The sequence below is a fragment of the Lynx canadensis genome, chromosome A2, assembly GCF_007474595.2.
Source record: "Lynx canadensis isolate LIC74 chromosome A2, mLynCan4.pri.v2, whole genome shotgun sequence".
In the NCBI taxonomy this organism is placed as follows: Eukaryota; Metazoa; Chordata; class Mammalia; order Carnivora; family Felidae; genus Lynx; species Lynx canadensis.
In genome coordinates, this window is record NC_044304.2 from 109,603,638 (window position 1) to 109,620,389 (window position 16,752).

At 37.7% G+C, this 16,752-nt stretch overlaps 1 protein-coding gene across 1 annotated transcript in view; it reads left to right on the forward strand.

The window, feature by feature from the left end:
* Window positions 1-15,411: 15,411 nt before the first annotated feature.
* Window positions 15,412-16,752, forward strand: part of AHR (aryl hydrocarbon receptor) — a 53,857-nt gene continuing 52,516 nt past the window's right edge. Inside the window, exon 1 of the mRNA XM_030308053.1 lies at window positions 15,412-15,577. Within this exon, the coding sequence (XP_030163913.1) occupies window positions 15,513-15,577 (65 nt within the window). The 5' untranslated portion in view covers window positions 15,412-15,512. The remainder of the gene's footprint in view (window positions 15,578-16,752) is intronic.

Sequence of the window (16,752 nt, forward strand, 5' to 3'; positions counted from 1 at the left end):
TAATTGAGTAAACCAATGACTGAACTGCCATTGTGATTAGTATTCTGGTTGCTATGTAGCACAACAGATATTCACAAAATACAGCACAATCACAATTACGTCAGAGTTTCATATCATCATCAACAGAGCCACTAAACCAACAAAGCCATTAAAAAATGCTTTAATTATTAGTGCTAAATTATGTCAGCCTATAGTTTTGGATTCAGTTAGTTCAATTCCTGGGTGCAGTTAGTTCTGATGCGCATTTAATTTTCAACAGTAACACTGCACATTGTAAAAATCACCTTATGTCATAACTATATACAACTAATTGTTTATGGTTCTACATTCCTGAAGTTGTGCATGCTGCACTAAATGTTTAGTGTGTCCTGACCAAAAAATAATGCAATATTAATTATGTTTTAATGACAAGTTGACTTCATACAAACATAGATAAATAACTTAGCTAAGCACAACAGTTTCAGGAAATCCTTGATCCCTGGGTTGCAGGATCTCTAAAGAACTTCTTTCTCAAGAATGTCATTTCAAAGAACATTCTCTAAATTCACCAAAGTTTAATGATGAAGAAATACAATAAATAAATGTATTTAATTTGTTGGAAGGTGGTTTGGAAGGTGAATGTCCAAGACTAAATTCAGAGATCACAATCATGAAATGGTTCAAAAGTTTTAGTGAATTAATAAGAAAAACAACAAACAAAAACAAGCACATCCAAATTCCTGAAACAATTTGTTTCTTCTCAGCTACAGGTTGAGCTTTAGTTATCCTATGACAGGAAGTTACAACACCTGGGAAAAGAAAGAAAAAAAGGGAGGGGTAGGAAGGCAGGGAGAGAGAAAGAGAGGAATGCGAAAAAATAAAAAGAGGGAAAAAAGAACTAAGACGAAAAGAAAAATTGTAGGGAGAAAATTAAGGAAAGAAATGGAGGCTTTGCCTAAAACAAAACCAGCAAAAGCAATATAAACAATAAATCATCATCACAGTGTGACTCTTATTTTCCAAACTGATGGCTAATGTCTGGGCAGTTTTCTAGTATATGATAAAACTTAGAAGCAATGATCGTAACCTCACTAAGACTGAATTCATCATGTCAGATAGATGTGTCTTAGGCTAAATGTATAGTATATAACTTCTATATTCTCTAAATTACTTTTCTAAAAATCAACAAAGCCAATTAGTTTCATTATACATGAAACTATAGTAGGACATTTGAACAAACAAGCATTTTTTGGTTGGCATTCAAAATCCTGAAATGGAATAAGCATGCTTTAGGGGGTCCTGTTAGTTTCCCCACCCAAATCCCGTTTACCACTGCTGTGCCCAGCTGCACCCATCCCCCAGATGCTCTGAGTGTTGGCTGACCAGGCTCACTGCTTCCCCTTTTTCCTTAAAATTTCCCTCTGCTCTGTGGAAGTCACTGCATTCTGCATCCAGGAGGTTATCCTCCCTTTCCTCTCCCTAACACAAGCCAGACCTCTTGCCTCAATGTGGGACCAACTCTGGATTCAGTTGAGCTCCAGAGTCACCCATAGGACCAAACTGAAGCTGGGCCCCATGGTGGCTCACGTGCCTCCTTAACTCCTTCTCCTACCCCATCCTACTTCTCACATGTTCTTCTCTTGAGAACACTCCCTCTGTAAAGCTCTTTAGAAATGTGGCCTGAGGGGTGCCTGGGTGACTCAGTTGGTTGAGCTTCTGACTTTGGCTCAGGTCTTGATACTGTGTTTTTGTGAGTTTCACTCCTACATCAGGCTCACTGCTGTCAGCTTGTCACGCTGTCAGCCTGTCACACTGTCAGCCTGAGACTGTCAGCTTCAGACTGTGAGTGCAGAGCCTGCTTCAGATCCTCTGTCCTCTCTCTCTCTCTCTGCCCCTCCCTTGCTTGTGCTCTCTCTCTCTCAAAAATAAATAAAACTTAAAAAAAGTGTGACCTGAAACAGAAGGAAAAGAATTTTCCCCTTGTAGACATTTTAGGAATAATAATTGTTTATGAAATATTATTTTAAAAAATGTATTAGTCCCAGCATGTTCTTGTGACTGGATGTAATTTTGTTAAGTTTCAAGGTAGAACTAGAGCTCAAATCATGAAATCTGAATCAGAACTAAATATACCAGCAGAAAAATTTAATTAAGTCATTTTTCCTATATCTTAAACCTTCACCTGCCAAGCAAGAATTTCTTTCACTGTCATTAGACCTTGGTCTGGGTTTCCTCTGACTTTCTCAAGCCTGTTTGCTGGAGTAATGCCTACTCCTTGTCACTTCGGAATCCCGAAGTTAGACGTCTTTTTTTTTGGGGGGGGGGTCATTTTTATGTACTTCAGAGTACATCATAACCATAATCTTCAAGTTAATCATGCTCCATAGTGATATCCTGTTCACACTGCTCGCCCTGTACACCCGGTAAATTTTCTGAAAGCAATGCAAGGGCCGTGTTTTATTCTTTATGCCCTCCCCATTACTGAGTACATTGCAGATACTTGAACAGTTGTTGAATGAATGCATCCTTTACACCTATCAAATGAGTATTATACTGTACAAATAGTGAAATTATTCTGGCTTCAGCATATAAATTACTATACAGATTCTCTCGAACTACAGTAATATACCACACTTGTTACTGACATATGAAAAAAAGAGTCACTGTAGATGAGAAAACTTGTGACTAAACCAACAATTAAAAAAACATGAATGTAATTTTTAGGATGGTTTAATGTCAACAATAAAATGTCTAGGCTATGTTGTATTAAGTATATAAATTAAACTCAACACATACTGATTAAGCACTTGACATTTCAGCAGCACAATCATCAATTACATGGGAAATATAGCTTGTTAATGAAAAATATCATAAATAATATAAGATACAGTATAAATTAATGTGAAGAACACATGACACAAGCCAGTAATTTATGAAATTAATGGGTTCAATTTGAGTACATGGGCAGTAGGTTTTCCAACAAACATGATGCTAAAGAGACAAGTATAAATTTGACATATTTAGAAAATCATAAGAAAATTGGTCTGACTGCAATGGAGGACATGTATTAGGGAATGGGGAAGATACAATTAGATAAGAAAGTAAAGTTAGACGCATTGATGAGATTTCTTAGGATGGCTATTTAAAGTTGGTTTGATGGGGACACCTGCGTGGCTCAGTTAGTTGAGTGTCCAACTCCTGATTTTGGCTCAGGTCATGAGCTCACGGTTCATGGGTTCGAGCCTGCTTCAGTCTCTGCTCTGACAGTGTGGAGTCTGCTTGGGATTCTCCCTATCCCTCTCTCTCTGCCCCTGCTTGTGCGTACACTCTCTCTCAAAATAAATAAACTTAAAAAAAAAAAAACAGTAAAAAATAAGTTGACTTGCTGAACAAGGAGAAACTACAGGTCTTCAGAAGGGAAGTGGAGTATGTATTCAGAACAAAATATTTCAGAACAAAGCTCATGACAGTATCTAAGATGAAATAGGTATTTATTAGGTAAATCTAAATATTAGGAACCATTAAGGTTAAAATTAGAAACTAAGATTATAATTGGCTTAGAAATGATAGATTTAATCATGAACATAGGGTTGTATGGTGGAATTTTATATATGTGGAAGTAAATAACTTTTATTCACAGAGCACTAGAAAATTAAATGTAGTTTATTCTGTCTATATTTAAAATTAGATAAGAAAAGTAATGAGTACTCACTGTAAATCTCTTATTTTCTGAATTCACCTATTGAGGGGAAATAGAGGGTATTTATCATGAGGTCCAACTGAATTTAAGTCTTGAAAGGACCAAGATCAATATATAAGACCAGTATAATAAGACTCTCTCCATATTTATCATAAGATAGATATGATACATATTTTCTAAGAAAGTCTCAAGGGGGAAAAAAAAGTCAATGTAATAAGATCTTTTAGAAGAGAGAAAATAACTCATTGGAAGCCTAAGGGGCACAGAATAAGACAAACAGAAATGGAGACAGGGGTCAGGAGCCAAGTTGAAACTGAAGAGCAATGAAGTAACGTCAGTAAATTAATCTGAAGTGGATTGGTGTGTAATGGTAGTTGGGCATATAAGCTAGTTGAAAGGTAAATGTGTCTTAGCTCCACATATGCAACTACAAATGTTTCTGAAAAAAAGGTGCTAAACAAGGATTTTATTTTTATTCTCTTTATTTAGAAAGTATGAGACCCTGAGCAAATGTTTCCAAACCTTCTCAACATCTTGACAGACTTGCATGTCTGTCAGTACATTTCCACTTATGGAATTGGCCATAGTGCTTCTAATTACTCCCGTCATAAAATGAAACATTACCAGGAAAATATAAAATTGAAGTGAAAACTATCCATTCCAGTTACAAGAAAGGTATCATTCAAACACATGGACATTCTTAGGAATCAGAGATTTATAATACCTAGCTACCTATTAATACACAATTGCTTTTTCTATGATATTCACCCAACAGAACCAATACTTCACAAAACATGTTTAGATAAATATTATCTGAGTAAAATTAATGACATGAAATACCACAAGACAATTTTAATAGCTGTTTATCATGACTACCCATCTTTCAAAAAAGAGGAAACGATATGGAGTACACTTAGGTGGTACAGTTTGGTCTTCATGACTGCCCTGTGCTGTATGAATGAAATTTGCTTATGTGGTGTCAGCTAGGGTTCAGTTCAGGAAAATGAATAAGCTCCAGATACTTGAGGTAGACTGAAATTCAATATAGGAATTAAAAGCTTACAAAGTAATTGGAAAGTCTAGAGATAGAGGCTCCAGGCTAGGCATCAAGAAATGTTTCCAGAACGCAGCAGAACTGACCTATTAGGGGAACTACTACTTCTGCTTCAATCAGAAAGGTGAGGAATCCAGAAGTCACTATGGAATTTATTGAGTTCAAAAACACCCAACTGGAGCTACACGTAAGGGCTCAAGAAATCACCACTGCTGCCACCGCAACAGCGTCTCACAACCCATGAAACAAGAACTTGGACGCTGGAAACTATCACACAAAATCATGTCTTCACAATCTCGCTTATTGGCAGAAAACAATGCAAGCGGCAGGAAGATGACCTTCACTTGACTTCTGCCTTCCAAATCTCAACAAGTACGTTTAATTGGCTGAACCTAATTTGCATCTGCAACCTCAATTGCCCAGAAATCTGGGGTGACTGCAGTCCAGAAACGCACACTATAAATGGAGAATGGTTGCCAATTGGCCACATCCACAATACTGCAATTCAAAAACTTTAGAAATTTCTCATCCAAGGTCACAGAACTTGTGAGTGCTAAAGCAACAAACTTGAATTCAAAGATTTTGGCTACTTGCCCAGTGCTCTTTCCACTACATCAGTCTACAGCACTGATTACTCTCTGAAGACATTTGCCAAAGGAGACATATTTTCAAATCTTGTGCTAATTATATTTTTCACTGAAGCATTAATTCAGGCATCTGTGAATATTGTTACCTTTTAGTCTTATGTCAAATCCAGTTCTTCTTCCAAACTCAGACTTAATCTTATTTTACAGTACTTACAGTTAAACCAACACTGCAAGGGTTAATACCTTTGAGTATTTTTCTCAGCAGGCTTGCTGCTTAATCCATTTAATGTCAGAACAACACAAACCTTCTTATTAAAATGGGGGGAAGGACATTACTAGAGGACTACATTCGTGGCTTTCTTTCTGCAGGGTAAAACCTGCCAATATGGTGCTATTTGTACCTTACGTTTTATTTGTGTTTTCTGCTAACCATATTAAAAAAAAAAAAAAAAACATTGAAAAAGGAAAGATTTGGGATGTCAAGTCCTCTTGAATTTTAATGATACATAAAGAAAATTAGAATGAAAATTCTCTTAGAAGAGATCTTCCGGTTTGTATTTTAATATTAAAATTAAAAATACAGTATATGTAAATAAATATTTGGATAAATGGAAATTTTGTAGTGTATTAGTAATACCTCATTAATATCAATTAGACCATAATTTTCATTCCAAATGATGATTTTTAAAGGAACTTTGGAAACATATTTTTATATGCCATTTAATGATCTAAGCACAGAATTCTTTAAGTAAACATTAAAAGAATATAAATTATTAGATATGTGTCTATTTAGACCTAACAATACTATATTAAAATGAAAAAAAAGGAGTTAAATCTATGTTACTACATAAAAAATTCAGTTCTTGCAAAGTTAACATGTAACTCTGAGATGTTTGAGAATAAAAAGTCAAGTTTGTACTTTATATCTTTCATCTACTTTCTGTATACAGTGAAAGCACTTTAGGAGATTCAGATTACTGTTTTTACTAATGTGCGTGTTGACTAATTATTTTTGGTGATGGTGGTGATTTGCTTCAAAAATCAAGTGAAAAGTTGGTTAGAAAGCTGAGCACTCATAAAATCTTAGTTTAATATGGAAAAACAATAATAAATATTTGAAAATCCTGGTTTCTGAAGAGTTTAGATAAGGATTGTTTACATTATAATCTAGTTGGCATTTCTTTAAATACTAATGTACTCCAAAATAATTGTTTGCTCTCCATGCTCTTTTTTAGAGACACATTTACTTTATGTGATTCTTTATTGATTCAGATAACCAGCAAGGATTCAACCCAAAGCAGGGACTGAAAGAATGTAAGGGATTTATTCAAAACTGGGAATGAATTGAATCCTTCCAATCCATTTCCATCAGGACTCCTCGCCTCTGTAAAGGCATATGGGAAGTCGATCTGTGTTCAGTCAGGAAAGCAACTCAACTTAAATTTTTAGTTTTACAAGGGAAATTCTTCCACCCTGCCTTAGAAGGAAGGGTGGAGAACCTGGTGTTATACAGGACACTCCACCCTTAGTTATATCCCCTTGATTAATTATGCAACCAGATCTCCATTGTCATTATCAATTTACCAATCAGGTAATGGGATATTTTTACAAACACTTGGTGCAGGGTTTGATTGATAGGGTCCTAGGACCCTTATCATTCTTGTTCTGCATAGTACTAATGTGAAAAGATTTAATGTGGTGTGCAAGTTAACATTTTTCCCAAAATATTTTTTGAAAACCTGTTATTTTAACATGTAAGCCTTACAGATATAAATCCTGACTATTGATGCATTATAAAGTTTTATACAATCTAGGGAGAATATGCAAGAAAATGGATAAAGAAGAAATTTCAAATTTATAGTGTAAGAACAAGTAGAAGAATATTTGTAACGTATTAGAAAGTATTAGCATTTTAGTATATATAACTAATGGTAGAATGGTAGAATGAATGATTTGTAGTCAGTATAAACCAGCTAAATTCTTGAAATGCGCAACTAATAACACATATATTCCTCAGCCCACAGATGCTGCAAAATGGGAACCTAGACTTCTCGGTTTGTTCTCACACTACAGAAGTGCAGAAATTTCATGTGAGTCTTTTAAATTATCTTCCATCTGTTTCTTAGAATATCAAGGGTTAGAGAAAGGTCTAAAGCTTTATCTTAGCAAGTGCCGTATGATTAATATATCAGTCCTGGCTTCATCTCTCACTGACACAGTTATTAGGTTTCAAATAATTATTTTGTTTCTAAATTTTAAACTTGAGGGGAAAAGGTTATTTGCTTTTGCTATTAGTTTTTTCTTTTTATTGTGAAAATTTCAACATATGGAAAAGTTGAAAGCATAATACAAATACCTATATACTTTTCACAGTGGTATATATGTTTGTACCAACATGCATATATGCGCATGTTGGTGTGTATTTTTTTTTTTGCTAGATCATTCTTAGATTAAGTTACAGACACAAGGCTATTTCACACTTAAATGTGACAGCAAACATTTCCTGAGAATAAGGATCTTCTGCATTACCACCGTACAACTGTTAGTCCTGAAAATGTTTATGCCCAGGCTACAACCTACATCACAAAATCAAAATCTTTGTAAAGAAACCCTAGACATAAGTATTTTTTAAAGCTCCCAAGTGATTACAATGTACAACAGTAGAGAACCACTGTTTACAGATCTAGTAAATCCAAGTTAAACATTTTCAAGAAAGAAAACATTGTTTTTGCTTTTTAATATGCATAAGAATGTGGTAATCTTTAGCAGGTCTACATTACAGATTTTAAATCAAATGTCACAATAATTTACATTTCCTTATGTTTTCTGTACATGTTTAATATGATTTTTAAAAATATTTTCTTTCATATAAATATATTTGATCTTCCTTTCAATTTCTTCTCTATGATCGTTTAAAGTGCATAAACTATGTATCGTTATGGGAATCTCAAATACATTTATCTTTAAAGTTAAATAACTTTAAACAAAAATATTTATACATGTGTAATTTAATAAATGTTTAATAAATCATATATGAATCTTAGCATGTAAAACATAAAGCTTCTTCATAATCTATCATGTCATCAAATTTCACATTTACAAGAATAAAAGTTCCAGCAAGCAAAAGTCAAAATCTAAATGGAATACATGTTAATATTTTAAGAATGTTCTTTCATGTGTTAAAACTCTTGATGTTTCTTATAACAAAACATTAACCCTAAGTAAACAAATATAATTTTGACTAATAAATTACTCCTACATTTTATTGTAGTTGACTTGTTCATGTTAAGATTAGTATTAGCCTAAGAGATATTTCTAAAAGTTTTCAACACCTATTAATCACTTTTTATTTTGGCTTCTGCCTATGACATTGTCATAGATTATCCAAGAAGGTAAAAAGGTATTAAGCACTTAGAAATAGCCATTAGATATTTATGTCTGATCTTTAGTGTTAGAGTCAAAGCAAGTGATGTATAAACTGATTATTTTTTAAGAAATGAATCAAACCAGTACACAGATAAATAAAATATTTTTGCCTGGAATAGAAGTCCTACGACCTGACTTCTAGGCTATCATAAGCAGGCCACTTTATCTCCCTGGGCCTGAAGCTTCTCATCTATTAAAGGAAGGGTTTAGCTATGTCACAGATTCCCAGACTTTCCCAGTTCATGGTACTCTTAGTGTCTCAATAATTTTTTTCACAACATCACAGGGTAAAAGAAATACTTTACAATTCCCATTATTAATAGTTAGGGCCAAAATTACATATGTCTTTTTAACCACTTTGTAGCTATTTAAAAAAATAATACACATTTAAAAAAATGTATTTCATTCTTAATAAGATGTGCACATCTATCGGCACTTTACAAATTCTCAAATCTTGGAATTGGATTAGAATCACTACCCTCATTTTCCGTTCCACCGTCATTTTCTCATGGTCCTTGTGTTTTATAACTACAACTTAACAAAACCCAGCATCACAAAGGTATGATGTCATCAAAAGGAAGAAGTACGATTTAATGTTGAAGCTCTGAACTACATGGAGCTGGTGGTTTGCATAGTGTCCAACTGATGTCATTGTGTCGGCTAAGTGAAATGGATGAATACATGTACTGTGACAGAATAGGGTTAGTGTTCAATTTAGTTATTTCCCTTTATTCTAAAACAGCTACTATTTATAATAGCATTCCTAAAACCTACTTCTTTTTCTCACAATATGTAGCAGGAAAAAGGAACACACAGACCTATAGCTGCATCTGAAACCTTAAAAAGCCATCCCACATAAATGAAATAAGAAGGTAACATTGCTTTGATAAGGCAGTAATGTATTCATAAACTCCTAAAGGCATTTTTTTATTATAAGAAAGAAAGAATGTTATTACATAAAAATTGCTCACAGAAAAAATTTTAAATCTTAGTGATGGCCAGAAACCACACTTTGAGAATCATGTTCAACAGTGATCATGTTAGAAGTAGCAAGTGATAGTTTTTAGAAAGTGACAACATTTTTTTTTAAGGGCATTATACTACAAAGACTGATTTCATTGACATACTAAGCAAAATTTGTCAGGGAAGTGCATGATGTCACTATTAAAATAAATCCTGAAATCATATTATTGGTATACAAAAATCAATTACTAAGGCTGTAATATAGTATAGCATCATAGGATTTCTGGATAATGAAAATAGTCCTGAAGTCAAGCAGAAAATTAGGGTATGGAAGTAGGAGAAAAGACAGAGAATGACTGTACCAAGTAACTAACAACCTTAAAAAGGGTGGACATTTTGACAAATCAAAACCACACTGAGATACTAGGTCACATTAGAATCAGAGTGGCTAAAACTGACAACTCAGGAAACAACAGATGTTGGCGAGGATGTAGAGAAAATGGGAACCCCCTTGTACTGTTGGTGGGAATGCAAATTGGTGCAGTCACTTTGAAAAGCAGTGTGGAGGTCCCTCAGAAAATTAAAAATAGAACTACCCCACAACCCAGCAATAGCACTACTAGGAATTTATCCAAAGGATACAGGAGTGCTGTTTCTAGGGGCACATGTACCCCAATGTTTACAGCAGCACTCTCAACAACAGCCAAATTATGGAAAGAACCCAAACGTCCATCAACTGATGAATGGATAAAGAAGATGTGGTTTATATGTGTACATATAATGGTATACTACTGGGCAATGAGAAAGAATGAAATCTTGCATTTGTAACAACGTGGATGGAACTGGAGGGTACTACGCTAAGTGAAAAAAATCAGAGAAAGACAGATGTCATATGTTTTTGCTCTATGTGGAATTTGAAAAACTTAAGACCATGGAGGAAGGGAGTGGGGAAAAATAGTTTCAAACAAAGAGGCAGGCAAACCATAAGAGACTCTTGAGTATGAAGAACAAGCTGAGGGTTGGTGTGGGGGAGAGGGGAAAATGGGTGATGGGCATTGAGGAGGCCACTTGTTGGGATGAGCACTGGGTGTTGTATGTAAGCGATGAATCATGGGAATCTACTCCTGAAGCCAAGAGCACACTGTATATACTGTATGTTGGCTAACTTGACAAGAAATTATATATTGTTTTAAAGGTGGACATTTTGTAAAACAAACAAACAAACAAACAAAAAAACCCTAAGATTGCTTCATGGGATTTAATTCATTTCATATACTTCTTTTCTAAAAGGAGCTTCAAGTTACACAATCAATAAATTTCAAAATGCATTTTTCACCCCAGAAGTTCCTCTGCTAGGAGGAAATTATTTGTTTACACTTTATACATTTTACATAGAATGGTGATGGACAGGAATGCAGAGATGGAGAAATAAAAGAGAAGGTCAAATAGAGACAGCAAAGTCTGTCATTTTTGGGAACTTGCTCCCTCTTTTGCCTTAAGCTGAAAGCTAGCTTTCCCTGAGGCTGGACATCTCCCAAATGGTGCCTAATTATTTTCTCTCATCACACATCCAGGGCATGGGGTCTGTGTCCACTTCCTTCCCTGTTGTCATTTCCCAGATCACTTTTATTTTATCAACTTGTAAAACTAAAACAAAATCATCAACCACAAAACAGACCTGGTTTCCTTTTAGGTCATGCTAGAATACCCTTCTCATCACATCTTTATCTTTCTGACCAAAAATTACCAGCTACTGCATCTCACCCATTGTCCTTTCCTCCAGCTTCTGTGGTGTAGTGCTCCTCAAACTTTATGTACACTTCAGTTATCAAAATTCAGAATTCTAATTCTGACTCAAATTCTATTCAAAATTCAGATTCTGATTCTGTAGAGACCCCCAAGTGAAGTCTCCATTTCTTATAACTTCCCAAGAAGCCATGGACCACCATGAAGAGTAAAGCACTAGAGGAGATTTTTCTGCCATTACCTAATCTACTATAATCCTAATTCTCCTGTTCTGCTTTGGAACTCATTCTTCCCTGCCCTTACTATTTTAATATCTATTGTTCCTTCACCGCTCCTTGTCTTTCTTAACTGCTTAAGTAGCACCCATTAAAGCATGCACGCTCCACACACACACTCACACACTCACACACACACACACACACACACACACACCTCTACCTCAATTTAACCCTTTACTCCCCACTAGCTACCATCGCAGGTCCCTCCCTTTCACAGCCAAACTTTTTTAAAAAAAGAAATTGTTAGAAAGAAAGAACTGTGTTTGCTTATGCCATTTCTTCACCCCCCAATACAGAAGTGGATTGGATTCTGTATCTGCATCAATCTTACTTGCAGGTCATTAGTCCATCAACATAATGTTCACTAAAGTCACCAATGGTTGCATGCTGAGAAGCCAACAAAGACATTTTCAGTTCACATCTTATTTGAACCTATCAACAGCATTATTTCTGTGAACCACACCTGATATTTTTCCACATTGTTCCCTATGACATGATGGTCTTATTTTCCTGTTATCCTGTTATTTTCTGTTTCTAGTGACTTTTTCACTTGGTTTTATAGGACCACAATCTTCTATCCAGCTATTAGATATTATATATTGAAGTTCTTTGGGACATAGTCCTTTTCCAGTATATATTTTCTAGTATATATTTGTACCGTATAAACTCCATGCTCTGTCAACCAAACACTTTTTTTTTTTGAGAGAGAGAGAGAGAGAGAGAGAGAGAGAGCGCGCGCCGCGCATGCATGAGCAGGGGAGAGGGGCAGAGGGAGAGAGAGAGGAGAGAGAGAAGAGAATTGCTCTTCTCCATGCTGAGCATGGAGCCTGATGCTGGGCTGGATCCTGCGATCCTAGGACCCTGGCATCATGACCTGAGCTAAAATCAAGAGTCAGACACTCAACTGAATGAGCCACCTAGGTGCCCTTAAATGCAAATGACTTCTAAATTTATGTCTCCAGCTTACACATCTTCTTTGAATTACAAAACTTGTATGTCCTATCACCTACTTGACATCTTCTCTTAGATGAATCAAAGGCACTTCAAACATAAGAGATCCGAGCTATATTAGTGATTTCCCAAAAGTACATGCCAGTATCACACAGCCAGGTACATAGTCCAGAAAATTATTAAGTTTTTGATACATCCTCTTCTCTGTCATATATCCACTCTATCTTCTGAGGCCTCCCAAATGTCTATAGAATGTAGTCTAATTACTTCATCTCCACCATCATCTCCATCCTAGTATCAATGATTGTCATCTCTGGGCTGGGCTACTACAAATGATTTCCTAAGGAGTATTACTTCCATCCATTCTACTCTGCTCTTCCTTCTTTAATCTATTCTACACCCTGCAGATACGGTATTATTTTTGAAACACAAATTTCACCATTTATGCCCTGAACTTGTTTGATCCCTTGTATCAGTCAAGCTTTTTCCCACTAAAGCGATGTTGCTTGTACTGTTTCAATGGCTTGGGATGTTCTTCCCTCCTTTCTCCTAGGTAACCCTGCTTATCCTTCAGACCTCAGTCAATTACCATTTTTTTTGTTTTTGTTTTTGTTTTTGTTTTTGTTTTATTTTATTTTATTTTATTTATTTATTTTATTTTTATTTATTTATTTTTTTTTTTTTGGAAAGCCTATCTTTGCCTGCATGACTTGGTCAAATTCATTTACTAGATCACCATATTCCATATTCCTTGACAGGCTGTTTATATTTCTGGTTTTGTTCACCATTATCTTCCCAGTACTAGAACAATTCCTGACACATAGGTGTTACTCTCAAAATATCTCTTGATGAATTAATGTATGGAGAGGATAATATCAGTTGAAGAATCCCAAATGGTATGGGATTTGAGCTGGGCACTCTCTGTAATTATTGAAGAATAAGGTAGAGGGAGATGAATAGGGATATTGCAAAGAACAAAATGTAATAGCACTTCTTTAATAATTAGGAAGGAAGTCGAAGAGGAGTTGAAGATATTTCATAAGTTGATCTAGAGAATGGTAAGGCCAATGATAAAGCAGTTTCAGCTAAATAAAATGATAAGCTCAATTTATCCATCAATGGCACTTGAGGTAAGAACTACCAGTTTGGAAAGGGCTTGAAAACATGTTAAAATGTAGGATAGAATATGGTGTGAGATGTCATCTAGGCATCCTGGTCTAGATGCACTTTGTTGCTGACAAGCAAATAAACTTCTCTGTGTTCACTATCTTGGTTACCAGCACAGAGTAAGAAATCATGGGCCATTTGAGTGCGCTCTCTTCTATTTTCTTATCCCTTTTTTATCATCATCTATTTGTTCTTTCTGTCCCACAGCCACTTCCTTGGACTTTCACCCTGAACTATTTCAACAACTCTCTTACTACTCCCCTTGCATCCAGCCTTGCTCTCCTGTAATACAGTTTGCACTTTTCTCCCAGAGTGACTTTTCTAGGACATCACAATGTCACTTTCATGCTGCGTATCTTTAAAAGGTTTCCACTGACTACAAAATAAAATCTAGACTCTTCATCAAGGCTTTCTGATTTGATCCTAGAAGTCCTGAAGTTCTCTTCCAATGCGTCTCTCCAATCATACCAGACTACTTCTTATCTCTAAGTGCCTCCTTTCCTTCTTCGTTGTTTCCTTTCCGTCCTATCGAAATCTGGCTGGAGAGTAACAAAGTTATTCTGACTGGTAAGGAAACAACAACAACAAAAGACCAAGGAAACTCTTAGCCTTCCAGTTCAACTCAGATGTGGCCTCCTGAATGAAGCTTTCCCCTCTAGGAAAATATTTAGAGTCCCATTGGTTATCTGCCAGCTCACTGTATCTCTTAGCCAAAAGTTAGCTGAGTCACTGTCTCTCACATAGGTGAAGTTAAGCTCACTATTTGGCATGTCTCCTTGAGCTAGTCTAGCTACAGAGTTGGCTCTACGTAATCCGTTGTCACACCTCCCTTCTAGAGGTGTGGAAATGTTTCCACAGAATCCTCCCCTTGACCTAAAGAAGACGGCTACGCGGAGGGGGAGGGCGTCGTTACGTTTTACGTCATCACGCGCAGGGAGGGTGGGGCCCTCAAGGGAATGTAATGAGGGGCGTGGCCAAGTGGCATAGGGCGGGGCTACAACGAGCTGGGCGGGGCCGCAGTGGAGTCGGGGCGCTTCTGCTGTTCAGCCGCTGTGCACTGAGTCCAGAGGCAACGCTGGGAGAGTCCCCTCGACGCTCGGTCCCGAAAACGTGATCAGGACCACCGGCTCAAAGCAGAGGGAGCTGCGTAGTCTAGCGGAAGCTGGTGGTACTGGAGTGCGGCCGAAGTCTGAGCTCTGCACGCGGGAAGCACCCGGGATAGGGGAAGCCCCAGGAGCAGCGGAGCTGCGCCTCCCTTACCCGAGGGGCCGCGGCGACGGTCACGGGGCGCGGCGCCACAGCGCGCGACCCAGGCCGGTATTGCAAACAGGCTGCCCAGGCTCCTCCTCCACACGGGCCCGCCTACCTGCGGACAGCGCTACGCCGCCTCTGCCGGTGTTGAAGGCACCTGCGCCGCCTTGCTCTCCGGTCTCCGCCCCTCGCCCCTCAGCGCCAGGCCCGGGCGGCGCACCTGGACGCGCGGGGGCTGCGGGAGCCAGGGTTCGGGGCGCGCGGCGTCCTCGCGAGGACTGCAGGTGTGAGCGGGCGCGACTTCGTGGAATCCGGCGCCGGCCGCTGCAGTCGTCCGGGTCGCTCCGGGTCCCGGGAACCTGGCCCGTCTGCGCCCGCTCCTGGGGAGGAGCCGCCGCCGGCTGGGCACCATGAACAGCAGCAGCTCTCACATCACCTACGCCAGTCGCAAGCGGCGGAAGCCGGTGCAGAAAACGTGAGTGTGCAGAGCTAGTCTTCCGCGCGGAGTGTGCGCCACTGCACCCCGGTGCGGGAGGCGGCCCCACCCCGCCTCCAAATCCTCGCCGTGCAGAGATTAGGTCCATTCGCGATACAGTCCGTAGAATCGAGATTTAGAGGCCGGCCGACAGACCCAGGCCTTGGATTTTTAGTTTTTAATGATCGCGTTTAAAAAAATGCACCCCCTCCCACTTCGCGGTGCACACGCACCCTCCCGCACCCCCACCCATCTGCACCTCTCTTTTCTGTGGTCTTAATTTGTTAACGGTCTAGCCTGCCCAGTGGGACTGGTGGATTAATTAACACAAAACCGCCTTGAAATCCTCTTCGATTTTTAATATTCTCATTGGTTGGGTTAGAGGACGGTTATTATTTTCATCCTGGTAGGGCCAGATGTTTTAAAGAGCTAAACACGTGCCGTCTGCAAAAAAGGGTCTGAGTTCCTCTGAAGGTATTTTTTGGTCTCTGCAACCGGCTTTCTCTTAGCTCTTATTTACTTATTTGGCAGTAATTTTATAGCGCTCAACGTGATCATATCGGTAAAAATGTATATACAGGGGAAGCAGGGATGAATTGAGTGTAGTGGACAGGATACAGCGGGGGATTTGTATTTTCAGCCACCCTTTTGGGGACTTTTCTTACCACTTTTGAAGTGATTTTAGGGTCTGTAAAGTGAAAGATTTAAAGCTGGAATTACTGAAACACGTTTGCATTCTTAGCATTTTTCTCTTTTTCCCTTCCTTCAAAGTTTTATCGATTCTAATAGATTAATTAGAAACTTAGATATTTGTTTTGGTGATATATATTTGTGTGAGATGGTAAATACATTAAAATAATGTTTCAGGAAAAAAATTAATGCTTGACACAGATTGCTGAGATCGTTATATTCACGTGTTTATTACTAATTTGATCTTTGAGCTACTTAACATTTTTTCAAATCTTCATAAACCATTTTAAGAACAGAAACGTTTACTCAGAACAAGTCAGAAGTGTACACTTTGCTTAAAACTCAGTTTAGATCACTAATCCAGATCAGAAAAATCACAATTCAGAATTTGTGTTTGGAACCAGTAACAGGTTTAAAAATTTCATTATTCTGAAGTTTTAATTTCCTTTTAGAATTTCAATTATAGTTCTTCAGGTCTAGACTTG